Source organism: Malurus melanocephalus, unplaced genomic scaffold, assembly GCF_030028575.1.
Source record: "Malurus melanocephalus ecotype Western Australia unplaced genomic scaffold, MMel_1.1 scaffold_460, whole genome shotgun sequence".
Taxonomy (NCBI): Eukaryota; Metazoa; Chordata; class Aves; order Passeriformes; family Maluridae; genus Malurus; species Malurus melanocephalus.
In genome coordinates, this window is record NW_026623692.1 from 268,410 (window position 1) to 290,555 (window position 22,146).

The 22,146-nt window shown below is 38.3% G+C and overlaps 1 protein-coding gene across 1 annotated transcript in view; it reads right to left on the minus strand.

Moving 5' to 3' along the window:
* Positions 1-8,152: 8,152 nt before the first annotated feature.
* The window catches only part of QRFPR (pyroglutamylated RFamide peptide receptor), a 15,080-nt gene continuing 1,086 nt past the window's right edge, over positions 8,153-22,146 (minus strand). The window contains exons 2-6 of the mRNA XM_057380573.1: positions 13,507-13,665; positions 12,845-12,906; positions 11,794-12,029; positions 11,338-11,435; positions 8,153-10,396 (exon numbers count right to left, since the gene is read on the minus strand). Coding sequence (XP_057236556.1) covers positions 9,993-10,396; positions 11,338-11,435; positions 11,794-12,029; positions 12,845-12,906; positions 13,507-13,665 — 959 coding nt within the window. The 3' untranslated portion in view covers positions 8,153-9,992. The remainder of the gene's footprint in view (positions 10,397-11,337; positions 11,436-11,793; positions 12,030-12,844; positions 12,907-13,506; positions 13,666-22,146) is intronic.

The following is a 22,146-nucleotide window of genomic DNA, read 5'->3' on the forward strand; positions in this document are numbered from 1 at the left end:
TGAATTAAAAGGAAAGCAATACAAAGGCTGTAAAACAGCTTCATTTCTCCACAGGAGCTATAGAAGACAACCTGGGCAACACTTAACCAATTTGTTTGTGTATTATTGATGACTACATAAATTAGAAATCAAACTCACCCCTTTGTAAAAGTATTATTCTTTCACAGCTGAGCTTTGTAGAAATTCTTCTAATAAACCCGATATATTTTAATAGAACATAYAATATTTTAATAATCTGACTTCAAGATTCAGTTATTAGGGACCCTTTTTACTTCTCTCAGCCTCAGCTGGCCCAGTGCTTGCGTGTAGGGAAAAGAGATGGAAACAATGAATACTATCAATAAAATCAAGGGTATCAATTAAAGGATTAATCCCACAACTCCACAGAAGCCTGCAATGGCTAAGTTAGGGGTGGAAAATCAGAGGCACAAGACATGGAAGGGAAGGAAAGGCTGTGTGTTTAGACAAAAAATTAAAATCAATAGAGTTGGGCTATGCTGCAGGACAATCCACAGCATTTCCTTGAAGTCTCCAATTCCTCCTTCTCAGCCAATAAAGGATCAAGCTAAATTTGCACTCATGCATAGGCAGAATATTCTTCTGAGCAACAAAACCCAGTAAATCTCTTCCAAATCTCTGTTCAGGCCTCTGTTCCAAATAGTCTTTATGTGGCAATATATCTTGTTACATCTCCTCCCCCATTATAATCTCCCTACCCATAGGCCCAGCAACACAACTGGATAAAAAAAATTCTGAAAAACTGGTCTGATTGAAAAAAAACTGCTCTGTTCCCTCAGGGTTAGATGGTATTCATCTGCTGTCCAGGGCAAAGCATGAGGCTGAGATGCCAGACAGGTGAAGCTGCAACCAGCATAGAACTTTAAGGACATAAAAGAGATCGATTTTCACGTGCCCTTTAGGGGATTTTGGTTACTCCCAGACTTGGTCATTTCCACAAAATGAGCAAGCAACACAAAACAAATCTTCCAACACATCTAGCCAAAATAGTTACTCCAGTATCACTTAATAGGAGAAAAGATCCCTACAATTAGGTGAAAATCACCAGAAGGTTCTCAGAATTAATCATTGGACAATGAGATAATGATTCAAGTTCTCTAAATACTCATTTTTCAACAGTATTTTGAAAGAGTTTGAAACTTGACCAGTTTTTCCTCAGAACATCAAATCTTTACCAGGCAGAACAATGAGCTATGTCCTGAGTCCATTTAAATCATGCCAGCTGCAATTGATTCACAACGTTCTCATTTCTGAATGTTTTACCCTAAAGTGAATATGAATATCTTTATTTCTTAAAACTTAAAGTTAATTTCTCTAGTTTATTTTTAATTATAGGTGAACGCAGAGGTTTAAGTGTATCCCATGTGGAGAATTTGGGCAACTTGTTTTGCACACCAAGCCTTTCAGTTTATATCTTTCCCCMAAAAAGTTGTAGGTGATTCTGTGAAACATCCCACAAGGTGTCACTAGAGATGCATCAGCCAAAATACTCCTCAAACGCCCTTTCCTATCCATGATTTGCCTTCCTAGGAAAAATGCTCCAGCCAGCTTTGGAACAGGATCAGAAAGCGTTAACGCCTGAGCAGGAGCGTCCTGGTGCAGCRCAGGCCTTTGAGCCATGCTCTGTAAGCAGCAAGGCAATGATTTAAACAGTAAATGAGCCGAGTGCACACAGATCAATGGGAAATGTGAACAACTTCAGGCATCAGCTGTTCATGAACCACCTCCAAAAATTGACCCTAACACAGAAAAAGAAACAAAATCAATCATCAGCTCTGCCTCAGTTCCACACTAGTGCCAGAAGAGATGTTTTGTCTCATTTTGGTTTTATAGTTCACAGTTTCATGCCCATCTTTCACACCTGTCCCCAAAAGCTCCACAGCTGTCTTGCAAATATCTGCTATCAGATAAAATGATGTGCTTGTATCCTCATTTATAGCTAAGGCCCTTTCTATTGAACACAGCATGAATTCAAAACCACTGTGCTGGATTTAAAAATAAAGAATTCCCTATATCCCCCCTTCTACTGCCTCATCTATTTTCCTTTCTTGGAATAAAAAAAAACAGATCTCTCTTGAGAGAATGGTTGTTTAACATTACAAAACCATCTTTGACACACCTCTCAAGCAGAAATTACACTCCAGTGTCTAATTTCTCTTAATTTCTAAAGGATTTGCAGCCTTAGAAGATGCCATAATTACTCACAGGTGAACAGAGGCACATCACTGACCCAGCACTCACCTGCTCCAACACCACTCACRTACACCAGGTGTAAGGAGTTACTTCTCCTGTTGCCTGGCAGACATACAGCTGCAGCTTCTAGGAACAAAGTTCCAGGAGCATTTGGCATCTCTAAAATATATTCAAAACATCAAAACATCAGGAAGGAATAACATGGCTACTCTATAAGTTTACTTTGGAGAGGAAAATACCACAGGCTAAGAAAACTAACATTAATATGTTCCTTAAAAAAAAAATGTTTGCCTTGTTTTTCACAGGATTATCAAATATTTCCATTCAAAATAGCTGATTACTGTAACTTCAGAAAGTCCCTTTGCTTATTCAGGTACTTGGCAAACAAACTAACCACTTCTGCATCTACTTCCTTCTGTACTTCTCCCCCCTAATTAGTAAAGTGGGTTTATTTCTACTTCAGACTTTATGAACTAGCATCAGTAATGCATTGAAAAAATATTGCCATTTCATGAACAAATTATGACAGAGACTTTCCACTTTTTCTCATAGTTTGTATTACCTTGGCTAGCCARGATTCTTATCCTCCATTTACACTTGTAACAAGTTCGAATAATAATTTCTTCCTTTGCCCTAGTATTTGTGGAGCCTTAGCTTAAATCACTAAAGCAAGACTTGTATTTTACAGCTGATCTTGACAAGCTGCTAAATTTGTTTCCTTGCACAAGGGCATTTTTTGCTTTTTTAAACCTTTAATAGTAAAGTTCTTTAACTCCCTTTGAGAATTTAAAGGCTTTTTTGTGTGTGTGCATAAAATCTTTAAATGAGTATCTGAAGACTGTAACAAAAACAGATTACTTTTTGAGACCCTTTAAATTTTTAAGTTCACCATTTAGGAACTAAGATTTGTCCTGATTGCTAATAAATAACACTTGATTCTCTCCCCTTTCCACTTCCCCTTTGACTTCYCTCTACTATATCAAGATTTGGGAAGGGGGATGCCCACAACCAAAGGCTTTTTAGTACACTCTGGGGAGTCTGGAAATGCCTTCTGAAGGACTTCTGAGAGCCTTGATCTCTATTATTTTTTCACAGATTCATTCACTGATTTGTATTTCAAATGCTCAGCTTCAAAAACAAGACAGACCTAAGAGTGCTATTTGCTTGTTTCAGAAAACAAATTTTCCACAGCAAAAGGGATGATTTCTAGATAAAAAMTTAAACGTCTAAGATATGAATTAAATTTAAAAAAACAAAACAATAAAACCAATTTTGACTGGGTTGCTTATACCATTGGTCACACGAAGTCCAACTGCTTTCCTACGCACAATTTCACAAAGGAAAAAAAAAAATAAACCAACACCACTCTCCATGTTTCTCTCTAATCCTAGGGAAAGAAGGATTCTATCAAACCCTTACCAAATCCTACCAATCAAATTCGTGCTTCCAAACGCCTGTAGAATAACAATTCCCTTCGGAGGGATTGGAAACGAACGGCTTTTCACATGCAGCAACGATGCCATCTACAGCCCGAGCGAGCCCACAACAACCTTGGCTGCTGGAGCCAAAGAGATTCTTCAGATGTGTTTTTGCCACACATCTGCTCTTCCAAAATTTGTCTACCGGAGTACAAATTTTAATATGACATTTAATGTGCTATTTATACTTTACCCATGGAGACACTAAATAGCTTCTAATAGTTTATTCTCAGATTGCACGGTCTTGAAGCTTCTTCAGCTATGGACTGAACTCACTAATAGCTCAATTGGGTGTTTAACAGATRTATCTGTGGAAACCATATGTTAGAGGCAAAAAGCAGAAGAACATTACATTTCTGTTGTCACACACACAGAAGACACTACGCAGTGTAATTTACAGACTCCCAGAAGGAAGCTACTGGACCTTTTTATAAGCCATAGTTKAGCCATCATCTGAACAATAAAGACTGACATCTCCATTTGTTACTTGAAGCAAGAAAAATCAACTCTTGCAGTGCAGCTGCCACATTACTGAGAAGCCTCACGTCCTAAGAATTAGAAATTTGTAAAGTCAAAGAAAAAAACCTAAACAGAAATATGGCAGTAAGCAGCATGAGAAATAAAATGTTAATATATAAAGTCAATTCAGAAACAATATCTACACATGCAAGCCTACTGTAACCACTAGAATGGGCAAGGTCTTTCCAAGGGCACCTGAAATAAAGACTGGAAATGCAGTTCATAATCTGATAGTCAGCCTTGATGGAATAAATTTTCTGAACCAGAGAGCTGCTTCACTTCATTATCAAAATACATTGCTTGGTTATTCTAATCTGTATAAAAGAGATAAGGTCACAGGGAGCTCAAGGAGTTGCTTCAGGGAAAGCAATAAGAGAAAAAAAAAAGGGACAGAGACTAAGTGAAAAAGTAAAACAAAAGTAAAGTACTTTTGTACTTTACAAAAGTAAAACTGAGGAGAAAAAGAAAAGAAGCAAGGTAAAAGCAGAAGTCAAAGGTTGACTTCCCAGTAAACAAAGTTTGTTGTTAGGAAAGAGGCATSTTAAGCAAAGAGTTCAGTGACACTATGAAAACAAAAGGTTCCCAGGGATGTCCCTGAAACCAGCAAAGCACAGAGAGCAGCCCTGATAAGAACTGAACCCTCTTCACTGAGGGAATTGCAGCTTTCTCACCCTGCACAGCACAATCKCGGCACTAGGGAAAGACACCTACAAAGGTAACTAAAAAGAAAACTTTAAAACACCCTAAAACATGCTAACCTTCTTCTTTCACAAGTAGAAATTTTATTTAGGAATTTTTTTTTTTCCTAAAATAATTGACAACTTTTTCTCCTCCAGTGTGATGGATCTGTAAGGCGATATACTTCGGCTTTATTTAGTCAGCCAAGCATTCATTTGTCAACATGGGAAAATACAGTTCAACCCTGAGTAATTTTTGCTTGAGCAAATGGATGAAGCAGAAAATCAAATTAAAAGATTGCACCTGTGATTCTACAGTAAAACTATGYCTGATCCTACAACAGTTATACGTCCATCTGTTACAGTATTTATCAAGGTGGATGAACATAAGGAGAAAGGATGCCTATTTAGGATGGGTGACACAAAAGCACTGAAAAAGCCTGAAAGCTTTCTCATGTATTTCCATGACACAGGAGATTTATGGAGACCTTGCCTTAAATTTTAAATCATTTAAATAAGGCTTTGCTSAGGGGCATGGGAGAAGATGGTGTAAGACTACATAATTCAATAAAGCATAGAAAATGTTAGAGATAGAGAGGGAAAGGACCATGTCCAAGGGAACAGTAAACCCATGTGAGTCCATCCTGAGAAACCTTGGTGCAAATTATTTAGAAAAAGAGTGATTGGAGTGAAAAGAGCAAATAAAAACTAGAAGGCCATAAAGAGATTTCAACCCAAAATGTTAAAAAAAACAAACCAACGAAACAAAAAGACTTTTTTTCTCTCTGAAGCGCTAATGTAAAAAAGGCTTTTCAATGCAAGCACATTATTATGTCATTTAGGATGAAGTCCCTTTCATAAACTGACCATATTCCACAATATGTTTGGGGCAAAGGTTTCATGATTATTTCTCCAAAGAATAGGAAACAACCAGAAGTTTCTGCTTTGTGAAAAAAAGGGAAAATACAAGGAAATAAGAGCTTTTCATAGAAAGCTTTGTATTACTCCACAGGAGGCCGAAAAACAAACTTCAACCTTTTTCAGGCAGCGAGACATCTTTTCAAGTCWTGGTTGGGATTTTAAGCACCCTACAGGGCACGGATGTAATTTGTACAAGTTTGTTTGTATCTCTACAAAAATTCTTCTTTTATGAACGCAAATACCCTTAGACCTTCTCCAAAAGAACCCTGGCTTATAGGACAGCACTTTCCCAGCAACACGAATCTTGTGTGGAGCCTAACTTGTAGAGCTGTTAGTCTGTATTTTTTTCAATGAAAGGAAACAGGTTTTGCTCTTTTAACTGACCGTGTTTTGGTGTACTGATGTAGCTGTAGCCAGGTGGGATTAAAATCTCATACTAAACCAGAATGTGACCCTTCATCTCAAATCACATCAGAGCCTTTAAAGTAACTTCATAATCCATCASTTTGACAGGAGCTTCAACAGCAGAAGCTACTCATGGCTTCAATGTCCAGCAATACTTGCGGAAAACAGTTTTGAGGTGTCAAAGCACAACTTTAAGTATAGACAGAAACAGAGGGATTGTTATGGGGTTCTGAAGGAATACACACAATTGAATCTCTTCAATGCGCATTAAATCCACATTTACCTGTCTCCTCAAGCTGGTGAAGCTCCAGCTCCTTCCACTGCTCCCAGCTGCAGAGGCACCAAAAGTGCACTTATCACTCTTCCCAGCCTTTTACCCTGTGCATTGAGATGCTGTTCTGCTCATTAAACTTTCGGAACACAGTTCCTAAACTTTCCCAAATTTGTAACTCAGATCATCCCTAATCCATATAAAAACATAACTCGCCACCATTTTTTTCCCTATCCCATCCCCCCAAGACAACAGCTCTACTACATCCTTTCACCCACTTATTCCTCCTCTTTTTTTTTCCTGGGAGTAATAATTTAGTCCTCCTCTGCATTGCTCTTTGTACATTTGTCTGATCTCTCAGRTGTCCCTTCCCCYATGCTGSATCACTTCTTTCAGCAGCTTCTGCCATTCTCAGGCTCTGCCAGCAGCACACACAACCACTGAACATCAGCTGACCCTGTAATCAGCACACAGGCAGGGCTAACACATCTCCAGGATGACAATCCATGTACTTACTCTGGATGGAGGCACATMACACATCTCTGCTGGCTTGGCAATSRTTGGCAATTGGTGTTCCTTGGAACRCATCGATATTGGGCATATTTTAATTGCTACTGTTACAGTAACTGAGAGGGTTCACTTCCTTCTGCTCACTGTTTTCCTAGTTAATACTCTCTGGTATCAGTTGAACAAGCTCACACATCTGACACTTTTTTTTTGTCCATTCAAATTTCCAGAGTCTTTTCAGTGGAACGTGTCCTTTCAGGCTCCTGTCTTCATCAGCATGTCAGTTCCTGGCATCATCTCACTGCAACTGAAAGGCTTAGCCCCTTACAGCTGAGAATGAAAGAAGTTTCTTCTTAATTTTATCAGAGTAATGGTAGGTTATTTATAGCTAAGACAACAAAAAAACTTTGAGGAAACATTTTTCCTCAAAGAACACAACAGCTTTGATAAACATTCTCACTTTAGGGAAATGAGCATGGTTAATTTTTCTATTCTCTGGTAAATTCATTAGCCAGGAATTTTCTGTGATCAGCTGGACTGTGCAATTCTGTTATTGGAAGATGGAAATAAGCACAGGCAGCTTGAGGGACAGCAGGGCTTTTCTTGGTTTGAAGCACACAGCTACAGCCACAAACAGGGTACAAGTCATTGACCCACTTGGGCAGAACAACTGGTTTTGTTGGCCAAATCAAAGCCGAAGCTCTGACAGATTTTTTTAAACTCTGGCAGAAATGGGCAAAATCCTGGTTGTTCTCAAGTCAATAATGGATCTTTTGTTCCCTGAAGCTAGGACAAGATTACCTGGCTTTCAGAAAACTACTCTGTCAAAAAAAAGGACAAATAATACAATTACCATTAAAAGTAGTATGAGAACTGCCTCTTGCATTTGGGTTTATATTTAATCTAACCATAGCCACATATATCTGTGCTGAAACACTTATCACCCTACCCAGAGATTGGAAGTTTTTTTTACCCTTTCTCACCTTATYCTGTAAAGTCCTGTAAATCACAAGSCTCRGGATTACAGTAACAKYRGGYACCTGTAACAGGACTGGAATTTAATTACTAAAGAAGCACACATGAGCTCACATGAACCTTTAAACAAAGAGAAACTCAGAGGGAAGTTTACAGCAATCACCCCCTAGTGCAAAATACCACCASCAACAAACCCAAAACAGAACTTTAATGAAAATAAAATTAATACTACATCAGTTAATTCACTGACATAACATTTTATGAGACAACAGAAGAAGGAGGTAACACAAAACAAAAATATAAGATATTTGGAAGTTTTGACTAAATGCTTGTTAAAATCTGTCACTGAAATTAGCAGCAAATAAATAAATGGCTTGAAATAAATTAGTTATCAGTCACAGACTCTATCCAAACACATAGCTCTAACYACCAGGCAATTAAGCTTTACATCTGCTGAGGAAAACTATGATAATATCCCATTRAGTTCTTAATTCCTGGCCCTCAGGACAAGTCAGGAACCTTGTGTCATTGCCCAGGAGTATATTATATATAATATTAAAAATATATATGCAAATAAAGTGTGTCAGAAACCAATGGAAATCTGTAGATGTTGGAGAAGGATCAAATCATTTGCAATTTATACACAGATATTCTATCCTAAGTTTTCATTTACAATGAAGTGTAAAGTAGCAATGTAAAAGAATCTTAAATTGCCTGCCAAGGCAGCACTAAGGTGCCATAGGTGAGGCAAGGGATGACAGAAGAGAGCACTGGCATTTCATGGGCTGTTAAATGATCTGATCTAACCTCAGCAAGAGTGGCAAATTCTGTATTTCAAGGCCTCATTTACGGGATCAGATCCCAGTGTACCAACCTAGGTCACACTTACTCCCCCAGCCCCACCCTTGCAAGCATACCTTTGTAATTTTGCTGTTTGGCCCACTGAAAGCAAAAGCATTTAGAATTTATACGGATATCAACCTCACAATTTACTGTAAAGCCTAAAAAACCACAACACTGGCCTGGTTCTCAGACAGCAGTTAATCCCCTTTGAAGATGATGGACAGACAAAAAATATGAGTACATCTTCAGAGAAGTGTCTGATCAAGAGACCATGATATCCCATTGGAAGTCTTCTGTGAAGTCCCAAYAGGCTCTGGATCATGCCCTTATAACCCTAAAGAAAACAGCAACACCACACTTGCAACCTGAGAGCCACATGCCCAAGCATGATTGGAAATTCAACCTGGTGTTTACTCTGCAGACCACACCTTCTGCATGTGCACACTCTTGTACAGCATTTTTTCAACTTCTCCATTTTCCAGCAGAACAAGGCAGTTTACAGGGCACTACAATGGCATTTGAATTGGTACCCGAGAATTAACCTATAAAAACAGCACAGTAATTACGCATGCATTGTTAATTACTTAGATGTTTCCAGTTAACAAAATCTCAACATGCATGCAATGTTTAAATCTTAATCTCTTCAGAGTTATATTCTGGATGACTCCTCCATATTTCCTTTTTTTTTTCTAAAACAGAATTGCATCTCAGTCTCCATCTTTCCTGAACTCAGATTTAAAGCTACTCTGTACCCAAATCTGCAGAGAGCAGATCTTGCAATGTCAGGCTCATGTTCGATTTTCAAGTTGTCCCAAAAAGGTGCACATTCCCTCCTTCCTGTGTTCTAGCAGTCAACTGTGTACAGTCCAGACAGAATAAATGGAGCAAGCAGCAGTTGTYTGGTTTACCTAAAGCCAAGGGCAAACAAGCCCTAAATTAACTTAGGAAGAAATCACTTTTTTTCTCCTGGAAATCATATGGTTGGTAATGTTCTTTTCCCAAGTTTTACTCCTCGTCGTTATAAAATAAATAATACATTTTCTCAATCACTATCCCAACATTATTATAGTCCACAGAACATTTTCTCTCCTCATTTCTGAATGCAAAGCAGAAAACTCTTTTAATGGCTTACTGAAAGTTATCCTAAMGAGAATGATTTCTCCATTGTCAAACCCCCTTGTGATGTTACTGTCCATTTCCTACTGCAGAGTGCACAGTAAGCTCAGAGCTGAACAGGACCAGGTGCCTTTTCAAATTCCTTTTGGAAGCTGGCTGATCACAGAACTTGACCTCGATGTTGCCATCACTGAAAGCCTCCCTCCTTCCTTCGTCTGAATCCATGGGATCTCTCTGAGAAGAGCTTGGCTTTTGCCTCCTCATGGTAATTCCTGAGTTCCCAAGGTGCCTGGTTGGGGATGTGTTGTCTTTCATGATGCAGAAGCAGAGGGCAGACAGAAAATTCTTCTTGAAGTTCTCATTCATGAAAGCATACACGATAGGRTTGCAAATAGAATTGAAGAATCCTATGATCTGCACAATTGCAAAAATCATTTTGATCGTCACATCATCATACTCCTTCTCAAAATTACCTGGAAAGGAGAAGAGAAATATGCTGTAAGCACAGAATGCCATAAATTCTTACTACGTAGCCTATTAATATCCACTTTGGCATTAGAAGAAAATCAACCAAAAAACCCATAATTGAAGCTCTTAACATTAGCGATAGTTTCATCACCGAGATAAAATCAAGCTCTATCACATAATCATACTTTGTATGTACGTAGTAACAGAATCAGGTGAAGGAGGCAATTCATGAGCCAAAACAACGGACTGGGTGAACTACTGATTTATCTGCTACAAYCTTACTTGTGAGACAAAGAAACAGGTCCTGCCTTTAGCAAGTAGAGTACAACTATGGAAAACTTCCTCTTGTTGATACACAGTCTCCTCCAGTACGCATGGAGAGGGTAGGAGATGCATAGTGGAAGACCCCAGAAAATAAGGCAAATAGCAAAGAGCCAACACAATAAGCATTGAGGGCATTTCCAACCCAATTTGCAGTAAAGAGCAATGAAAAACTCCAGCTGCTTTCACTGTGTGGTATTATCACTGTGATGTCCAGTATTTATATTTCCAATATGCCCACTGAAATAAAACCCAGGGAAGTAAAGGGATAAATGTTTCATAATAAGTTTAACTCAAAACAGTTACACTTAAATTAACAACTTCAAGAGGTTTTATGGTCAGAAATAACTTTTAGCTTCCAGCCAGGTTCTTCTGACCTTTCAGCAAATGAGGGTAGCATAACAGACAAAGAAAAAGGCTCTACAGAGATGCACTCATCACCCTAATATTCCTGTTTTTTCTTAAGTCTTTCTTATAAATAGAGCATTAATCTTTGCTAGCAGAATGTATTCTAGAGCTGAATGCTGCAGCAGCATTAGCTTGTCACAACCTGGAGCTCCATTACAAAAAAAAAACAAAACCCAAACCCAAAGATTTTATTCTATGAGATATGGCAGGTACTCACTGTATTCCATCATCATGTGAATCACGTGGAAAGGGGCCCAACAGACTGCAAAGAGAAACACCACTGTCACCATCATAACAATTGCTCGCTTCTTCTTCCTGAAATTGCACCAAGACATTCCACACTGAATCACTGGGAACTGACTGGCAGATTCATGTCTCTTCAAATTAGATCTGTGACTSTGTTCTGATGCTTGCWGATGCAAATAAAACCCTCAAGGAAYGCTCAGAAGTACACAATTCCCTTGGAAACAAAAAATGCAACCTCATATAAATCTAGCCCATCAATTAACATCTTTCATTTCTCTTTTGGGACAGCAGTGCACTGTACRGCTGCAGGAAGCCATGACATCAGCATGTCTTGCAAGGCAATTTAAACTCTATTCAAGAGGAATAAAAAAGTCAGGGAAAAAAGCTTTCTAGAAGCCAAAGTTTCAAGCATATTTTGCTTACAAACCTTGATATTTTAGACATTTCGCTCCCATGAATGGTTTGAAGAACTGAAGCGTCTCCCACTCGTTTCTTAATCCAGAGTTCATAGCCAATTTTAGTGTACAATAAAAGCATCAGTATCAGGGGAAGAAGGAAGAGWATAACAAGAATAAAGGTCGTATAGATCTTCTGATAAATTGGACTGGYCCATTCTTCCAAGCAAGAGACATACACTTTTTCATACAGAAAGTCATATTTAACCTGTAACAACAAATACAAAGAAGATGAGGCACTCGGCTATTTATCCCCAGTGTAAAAGCCAAGCACATTCAGATATTCCTTGCTCTTAATGGAACAACCAAAAGACATCAGACTTTTCAAAGTGACAAAATACTTTCAAGCACTTTTCCCCATCAAGTGCTGGGTTCGATCCAAATTGACAGAGGTCAGGAAATGCTCTGATTTGCACTTTAAAGCAGACCTTGGCAACACATTTTGCAAGTAAAGATGGATATACAGAAGCTTCACGTTAGCCACTTAAAAAAAAAACTATTAACATTCAGACTCAAAAGAAGCAGATTCTGCCAAGCCTCTTAACCTCCAAACGTATGTGGCAACTCATCAACTATAATGAGCAGCTAATTAATTTTAAACTAAACAATTCTTGTAGATCTTGGGGAACACTGAAAAATCAGTAAGTTCTCTATTGCTGTGTGCCRCAGCACCTATAAACCAAAATCAAGCTACAGTGGAGGTCGCATATATAATTATTGCTCATAATATAATTATTTAATAATTAAATATAATAATTTAATTATATAATAATTATATATCATTATATAATTATTTGACATAATTAGGGAGAGTAGACAGGACTAGTCCCTGTTGGTATTCCTTCCYCCACTGCATGGAAGCTCTAATCCTTAGCCTTTCTCAGGCTAGCACACAGAATCAAAGCTTCACCTCTCTTATCTCACTCCAATTTCATAGGAGTTGATTCAATTTGATTGCTAAAGGTTCAGAAACATCAGCAAGGACTGAGTTTAAGATGCAAATCCCCATTTCACCTAACCTACCTCAAGCCGTTGCACGTACCACATGGGTGACCCAACAATAAGAGCCAGCAACCAGACTATGCCTGTAAATAAATACATTTTTTAATACTTTTAATACTTTAATCCAACAAGCAGGTTTTGGTATGAACAGTTTAACAGCTTTGAAAAGTCAGGCAAGGCAGAAAATCGTAATAAAGAACTAAGTTTTCTATGAGGCATACGTCAACACTCACATCAATAACAGCATACTCTTTTGACATCAGCTTTCTGTCTCCCAAACTACCTCCAATTATTGATATTCCACTGGAAAAGCCACTTAATCTGCATTAAGGAGCATTAAGTACATCTCTTTTGTAACCGTGGAAGGACTATTTCACTGTGACATTGCTTCAGCAGCACTTGTACATTCTGAACCTTTGTTAAAAATAAAAACAAAAGATGAAAYGGCTGCTAAAGGTTGATCTTGGTTAAGTACATTTTTGCTTTAGATGCTAAGTCCCTTTTGAGAGTTCTGGCTACTAAATATACTCTACTTACAGACACTGCCCTTGAGCTCTTTTAGAAAGGTCAATTAACCCTGCCTCTGAATCATGGTCATAAAAATGCCTTCTGATCTGTCATACCAACCTCACTGAAAATTATTCCTTTAYATACACCATTACTGGAGATGCTAAAAATCTTACCAAGCATCGTGAAAGCTCTTTTATTGGTGTACTGCCACTTCATTTTTAGTGGATGCACAATTCCCTGGTGTCTTTCCACAGCAATGCAGGTCATTGTAAGGATTTCAGTTACAATAGCAGTGGACTGAACAAACGGCACCATCTTGCAAGTGAAGGCACCTGCAATAATAAGGAAGTCTATTAATACTAGACTCCATTATTAAAAAATAATAGACTTGGACAGATTCTTGGATTTATTGTAACATCTAAACTGTTAAGTTGCCTATTTAACCCACTTGTCAAATGCAGCATTTCACAGCCATTCTTTGTTGTCTGTACCTGCAAACCCAAGATTTCTAAGGACATGTTCACTTGCTCTGCTGTCAATCTGACACTTACTCCTATTTCAYGTTTGACCAAGTCTTTCATCACCTGTTTTCAAACATGCTAAGTTACAGAGACATTTGTTATTTTTTCATTTTGACAGATTACTCTCCAGTTTTATGAAGGTCTGAGTGTGTTACCTATTTAAAAGTTGACCTTTTCTACTGTTGCAAATTCATTCCTTAAGCTCATTTAGATATTGCTCTATTTGTAACTTTGGCACTTAATGCATCATCCTGTCAAGTGAGATACATAGACAAGTCCCMGAAAAGGCATAAGAGGAAAAATTCAACATCTTCATCATCCTTCCCTTCTCCAAGTCTCCCTTGCTGCTGATTAACAAATTATGTTAGTGTCACTGTCCAAACCAAATGCAATTTCCAGCCCGCATTTTCTAAGTTGCACAGATTTTTATTGTATTTACGCAACATCAGGTTTCATTGCTGTTCACAGCTTCCCAAAGCCCATATTCAATTCTTAACATATTAGTCATTCTCCATTACTCATCCTTAAGTCCCAACCATCTTAGAAAGTGGTATAAATTATTCTGGAAAAAATCTTACCTTAATGCCCTTCCCAATCTACTTCTCATTTGCTTGTTTTYTGACCCCAAGATAATTTTCTCTGTMCRTAWTCCCACAGTTCCCTCACACYCAGTTCAGTACAGTTCAATAMCAGCTCTGCAGCCATTTCATCAACAGCCAGGGTTATTTTCCTTACTTGAACATTATTTATACCTTCTTCAGCTATAATMCATAAACTCAAATTAGCATAAGAAGTATCTGATCCAATTTTCAGTCAAGCTTTAAGATGGTACAGGCACTTGAAGCAGCATAGAAGACAGAAAGGAAACAAACAGGAAGCTCTGAAAAGTTAATCCTACCCACCRTGAAGGGAATAAGGAACAGGGAAACTTTGCCTGGCTAAAAGTCACTTCAGCTTACAAGAAGGAAYTGATTTGCTMCWGAYCTTAWCAAYTCTAGTTGCCCAAAAATCACTTTTYCTGTGGCTCCACAAAGGGAAGGASACAACAAGCRGCGAAGGGTGGAAATCAAGAACCTTTCAAGCACATATTCAGCACCAGCAACATGACGAAAATGCATGCAAATCTGGCTTAAACAGAATAAACATATACCACGCAACCCAGTTTCAAGTTACTTGAATGAAATCTTAAAATGGACAATAGGAACTTAAGGGATAATGATGCACTGGGCTGCATGTCTGTTTTTCACCTGGTATGTATTTTTCCATGGCATCAGGAAGAACAAGACAAGAATCCTCACAAGTTTTATCAACTGCAATTTATAAAACAAAATTCCCCCTGCTTCCACTTTGGCTTCAGTAAGCTCAAAGTAAACCTCTTGTGAAACACAGMCAATAAATATCTTAGTAACTTCCTCAGTTTGTCACTACAACCAGTACAGAACGTGGTGCAGAATGTGCAGGCACCAGACTCACTCTGTCAATTTGGAGTCCTTCACCCTGTTGTGAGATAAAACAAATAGCAAGCTCAAATCCTACCTTCTCTGCATATGGCAAATGGTGAATGTAACCAAAGAGTTGGTTTCAAATTTTTGCTTCACTAAGTTAGAAGGAACTCCTGATACAAATAACAAAGAGAAAAGCAAAATTTTTAATGAAATGTTTAAGTYCCTGTTTCACTAAAGAAATGAGTTCAAGTCTGAGGGCTGAAGCTGGGGCAAAACCAATAACAAGCAAACACAAAACAAAACTGAAAAAAAAAAAAACCTCCAAACTTTCACCATGGGTTATTTCTTACAGTTTGAATAAGGCCAGACTTTATTTAAGTCCATTTGAACTATACTGCTTTATAGGAATTTCCCTGCAATGCACTATTCCTCCACTGAAGTCTCAGCATTCCAGGGTATGCTTAGGAAGCAAGSAAGTATCACCCTATTACTCAAGTAACAAACCCCCTATTTGTCTTTGAAGAAAAACACATAAAAAAGGAACACTTAAGCTATAAAAGTAGCTGTTGAAAAGATAGTAAAAGGAAAAAAACAACTTAATGCAGATTGATCCTACTGAACTGGACAAGGAGTGACATTAGCACTTCCAGAGATGGGAAGCAAAAGGATGTTTGCCATTAGACACAGTTGGCTGAAATAGAAACACCTGCTCTGAGGCACAYGGCACACATTTTGGGGACTTGGAGGCCACAGCAAAACACCCACAAGGTTTTTTTTATAACCAAGAAACACCATTAATAGAAGCTCAAATCTACTCAAAAAGCCTCTATGTATCAATAGCAAAAACAGAACTGTATTTCAGCCTCCCTGAAGCTTCTGATGCTACCAAGCACGGGCTCACTGGGCATAACTTTTATTAACAGCTCCATATGCCTTCAGGGCTCTTGTGTTTGCCCTGAATTGTCACTCACTACACAAATGCTTCCTATTTTCTGAAATCCTGAGACCCTCTAGTGCTTGAAATTCAAACTATCATCAGTGTTAAGTGACTGTTATGCAAAGAAGTGGTAGACTTCGAGAAGACTCTTTCACAGAAGTGTTYAAAACAGATTTACTTGGTAAAAAAGAAGGGAAAGAAATTCACTGTTTAGAATGTCAGGGCCAACTGAAGAGCCATCAACTTCAATGGAATTCTGGCATCAACACACAAAAGATCCAGCTCCATTATCCTTAATGTGTTTGAATGGCATTCAATCCTGAGAYATCAGGTCTCATTGTACTTGGCAGAGTAGTGGATGTTTTTCACATCAAGCCTCTACTTAGCTTTCAAAACTTTCAGGATTTTATTTATAAATACATACCAGCCATTCCCAAATGCTGAGATAATTGCTAAAGGTTTTCTCCAGGTCTTTCAATGCTTTMAATTATATAACCTGTGTTTTCAAGCTACAAACATTAACAGCTGCTGTACACAYGGAAAATGAAATTTACTGTTAAATAAGATAACTGTTTCAGAATGGTGGCAGTTGGGTTGGGGCAGCACAAAGAAAAAGAAAGAAGACAACCTGAAACTATTATTTCAGAATACTAAGAATTTAATAATGATCATGCTGGTTATACCAGAGATATCCTGAAACAGAACTTCTGTATGGAGATTATACTGGTCATGCAATACAGTCTTGCTTGTGAGAACTTGATTTAACTGGCAAGGTTGGTTTACTCGATCCAACTCTTACCAAAACATGGATGATGCATTTTTTTCTTCCTTCCTTTAAATTGATTGAATGCTGTAAACACTGAACATGGGAAGAGTGGAAAACAGAGGCTCAAATCCTGTCCCTTCTCCTCAAGGAGAAAGCCTTACCAAGTAGGGCTTCACATTCAGGACAGCTCTCTGAAATGGCCCATCTCAAAAGAATACTTAAAGATTTTCACAGCCAAAGAAACCCCACAGCACTTCCAAATTTCCATACTGACTATGAGGGAAACATGTACTGAAGCACAGTCTCCCATCCAATAATGTATGCACATTTTACTAAATATTTAAYCCATTTGTGTAAAACAAGCTTCACCCGTAGCAGGAAGAAATTGATACAACCCCGTTCTCAAGCATCTGTTATTAAGTCCCTCATGGAAAAACTGAGAAAAAAAGTGCCAAATTTTACTCCCAATTTTATAAGGGAGACATGGTAAGTTTTGAGGAAAAAAATTAATTATGCTACTACATCATAGTACAGACAGTGAAATTAAAATAAGACTGAGACAGGCAAAAAACCAGCAGTCCCAAACACATACATTAAAAATATTTCAAGATAATTTTCACATACTTGTGTTCAGACTTAACACAGAGCAACAAAAGATTTTACAGGAATATGGTATCTTAAATTTTTGTTATAATCCAGCTGSTAAAAATGTGGCTGTTTGGAACATGGCTTGGAGATTAGATGGTTGAACAGTTATTATTATTCAAGTCTTATTCCCATTCACTACAATAACTGCTATCTATTTCAGCTATTTGTATCAGGTACTATGTCCTTGTCATGATACACTCAGCTATAATAAATCAACATTGGACTAAGAACACAGTGAGGTTCTGCATCTCTCAACCAACCTGAAAATCAAAACGGATTTGCTTTTTATCCTCATGACAAAGGCACTTGAATGACTTTGCTATTTATTTCTTTTTGAGCAACATATTCTGAAAAACAATTTCAGAACCTACCTAAAAAGGACAATTTGTGACAGACTAACATCCAAACAGAAAGAAGTCCACTTTAGTGAGGTTCAGTCAAGATTATTAGAGTCGTACTCCTGAAGTTTTCCTAGTGCTGGGCTAAAGGTTAAACTGCTGGGATCATCTCACAATGACCGAAACTGTGTTAATTTCTGCATGAGAGACAGTAGAGGAAAGTGCTGACTTCTCTGAATAATTTAAATAATGGTAACACTTGAACTAATAACTTAGGTATGTATCACAAAGTTTAGGTTTTTACAATGTAAGGCTTTTTCAGAAAGCTTCCAATAGATTGTGAACCAAGACAGTTCAGCAGCTTCTAATACTGACCACTTCCAACTAAGAAAGAAAATAATTTGCAGCAGACCACTGGGAAAGAAAACAACTAATTGCTTCTCTTTTTCAAGAGGCTAAATGTATTCTTTATGCACTGYTTTCTAAAAACTGCATAGATTATTCAAGCAGTGAATAATTTTCCCAATRATAACACTTTCAGAGACTGCAAATATAAATGACATTCCCTGAAACAATGCTTTATGCCTTCACTATTTGGACACTGTGCCTTGAACTATGATTTAGTCATTTCAAATACCAGTTTTTTTTTATTAGGGTAACGAAAGTCTCAAATCATTCTGTGATAAAACTTAAATTGCTCCTTTCTCTGGTAAAATGCTGCTGATCAAGCCCTTGTACTAAAATTTCTGTCACAGCTTGTAATGAGCTCTCTCCACCTCACTTAAAGCAAGCAAGGGAATTTTTCTCACATTCTGTAACTTGGGGCAGTACATATAAGTCATCACCATACAGATGATATCCTTAAGGTTCCTGCATACCTGGGCAATGCATTGTTTTAGATCAGTTCTTGGGTACAGATGGAACATTTAATTCTCATCCCTCAGAAAGAAAGGTTTGTGTGTTCTCATACAGCAGAGTAGTAAGTAAAGTAACACTGCACACTGCCTGACACAAGACATGTGGTAAATAACAGAAAGCACCCTAAAGATTCAGGCAAAAAGAAGGTGCCACTTTTCACCAAGCTTTTAGAGAAGACAAACCATCACATCAAGAAGCAGCAGATGTGACAGCAACATACAGAAGACCCACCCCTCTCCTGAGTGGTAGCTAGAAACCAGACAAGATACTGGAGGGCACCTCAAATGCTGCTGTGGGCTCAGGAGTGCCTCAGATGAATCACTACTCTCAAAGCGACAGGAAAAGTCACAGTCTGACACCTGTCTTGAGAATACATATTCCAGCTGATAAGATGCAAAATTCTCAGGAAGGTAGCACAGTGATGGCTGTACTGTAAACTCAAGTTGTGTCCTTATCTTTTCACCAAGGCTGTTATGTTACACAACATTAAATTAATTCTCTAGTCACCCCGAGCAGTTCTGTAAAGACAGCACCATTACTCACTTAACTRAGTAGTGTCAGGAAATGAAGCGACTGTTGTAATATTCGACCCAGACACAAAAGCCCAAATTTATCTTTAATAGTGCTGTCACCAATATGACGAGACCACTACTGCTGCTGCCACCCACCTATGACCATAGGAAAGCAAGTCCTCAACTGCTTCAGCTTGCACCAAGACACACTATTGCGTATGCATCTGTTTACTCCCACTTGAGCTCCCATTTTATCTTTCTAATTCCAATAAATATGATCTCAGCAATCATTTATAACAAAGCCACAACCTTCTTTTTTACTACATTAYAGAGAGATGAGCTCGCTGGGTTTTCATTAAAAGCTCCCCTAGAAATCAGAGCCATTTCAGCTGCAAAGTGTAAATTTGGACATTAAATCATATAGTGTCACTATTGCACTCACACAGCTACAGAGATTTTTAAAGAGATCACAGAATCAAAAGCAGGACCAATTAATCTTTTTTTTAATCAATATGGTACTGTTTTCACTTACTACCCATATAGAGCTAAAGAGTATGCATTAATACTGGTTCATCACCAGGCAAAGCAAGGTGCACGCCGAGTTTTTTAACTGCAGGTGAAGTCACGGTGTATTAGTGAAAATACTATGGAAAAAGTCACAGCTTCAGCTGCTCTGAAACTGTGGCTGTTCTTCTGCTTGTATTACAATGTCTGCAGCTCCCCCCTCTCCCATTCTACTGTGGGTTTCTGAAGGCAAAGAAACACAAACACGTATATACAAGCATGGAAATAAAGAACCGGYTCTAAATTAAAGACAAGTACAGAACATACACAGCTCAATTCACAACACCTTGTACCGATGCTTGTTTTAGTGATACAAATAAATCAAGACATAAAATGACTAAAGGCAGAGAATCCCTAATAAATTCCTAGCATTTAGTGTCTCAGGATGCACCACTTTGTCCACCAAGGATACATCACAAATCACCTTTTTTGTAACAGTTGGATCTCACACTACTTGGTGATGTTGCATTAAGGAGGCTGAGAACAAGATCTTTTTCAGACTACAAAATGAAAGGCAAAAGGCAAATTAAACCAATTAAGCTAGCAAGCAAAAAGGTCCTCCAGGACTGGCAGGCTCTGATTAGCAGAAAAACTGTAATCACCACTYGCACTTCCCAGTGTAAGCATCAGGAACCAGACACCCTTGGGATACCATCAGTTCACATTGTATTTGTTTTCCTCAATTTTACTTCACACCCCCCATTCCCAAGAGCAAAGGGTTAACACCCTTCAATGAGTTTACTTACTATATCATCCCACTACTGCATCAGTTAAAGGAAATGATTTCACCAGATCAAAAGGCCTACGGATTCACTTGTACTGAAGATGCTCTAGCACAGCAAAGATACAGTAAACCCCACAGAACAGCGTACTTTTAACTACCTAAATATTGAATATCTGAAGATATCTGTTGCAACTGTGCTATATCTTTTACACTCACTACTTCTAGATTTGTTTCAGGCACCCTCAGTAACAGTGTAAAAAAAGACACACATTTTCCCCATACCATTCCATGCCCTATCTCCCATAATTCACCCCACATGGAGGCTTCAGCTGATTCTCATCAGATGKTTGGTCAAGCTAGCAGGTCAGTGCTTTCCTTAGGAGAGAGAAGAATGGCAAAGGTTATCTCCTCCCAAAAAAAGGCTCATAAGAGCACAGAACAATTGTCTTTAGTACCAGTAATCCCAAGAGTTTTGGATTCATCGCTTCTCACTGAAGTTTCTGTAATAAAGCCCATTTCTCACATGTGCTCCAAGTCTCCTCTGACCTGTCAATTCCCGTCCCACATTCTACTCTGTGGGAAGTACTGGAACTAAATCTCCATGTTCTGACAACCTTCACTTGTCTCTGACAATAGAAACACAGAAGCCTTGGAAATCGAAACATAAATGTGTCACTTTATCAACATCTTTCCTGTCCATTCTGAAATATTCTGAAAAATATTTCAATTTGTGGTTGTACAAGATGTTGTCTGCTACTGAAACCTGCTGCAAAACCATCCCTTTTATTTTTCCACTTAYAACTGTCAAACATTGTTTTAAGAACAAAAAAGGAAGATAAATACTATATGCAGCCCTAATGCACCTTTCTCTACTTATTATTTACTACTTTGGAACTRTAATGCATAGAAAAGAAAAAAAAGTCCTTCTAGGCATCAGAGAAGCTTTGCCAAAAGGGACTTCACATCAACAGGAATACAATATAGTTCCAAAGAGAAAAAGAATGAAAAAAATATTTAAAGGATGCATTATTTCAGCAAGAATTCYACATGTTCTCTCAATCACCTGCTTCTCTAAGGMMATTCTTTTTCCTCACAAAAGGTTAAGGAGGCCTGTCTCCGAGCTGACAGCTGTCAGAGGAACTTAAACTGTATAAAGACTGATATCTCACTTGCCAGACAGATTTCATTACTTAGCCAGGGGAAAAAAGAAAAAAAAAAGCAAAAAGAAAGAAAGAAAGAAAGAAAGAAAAAGTAAGTAGTACGGCAAGGCTTCCTCGCCAGCATCACACAACGGACCGCTTCCCACACGGACACCGCAACTTTTAAGGAATATAGGCAAAAAAGCGCATGGGGTTATTCTAACATAATGTGAGAGAGCGGAGATGGGAACCTTCGCAGGGGGCGGGAAGGGTCCCTCACGGAGGGGGAGAAGGGTCCCTC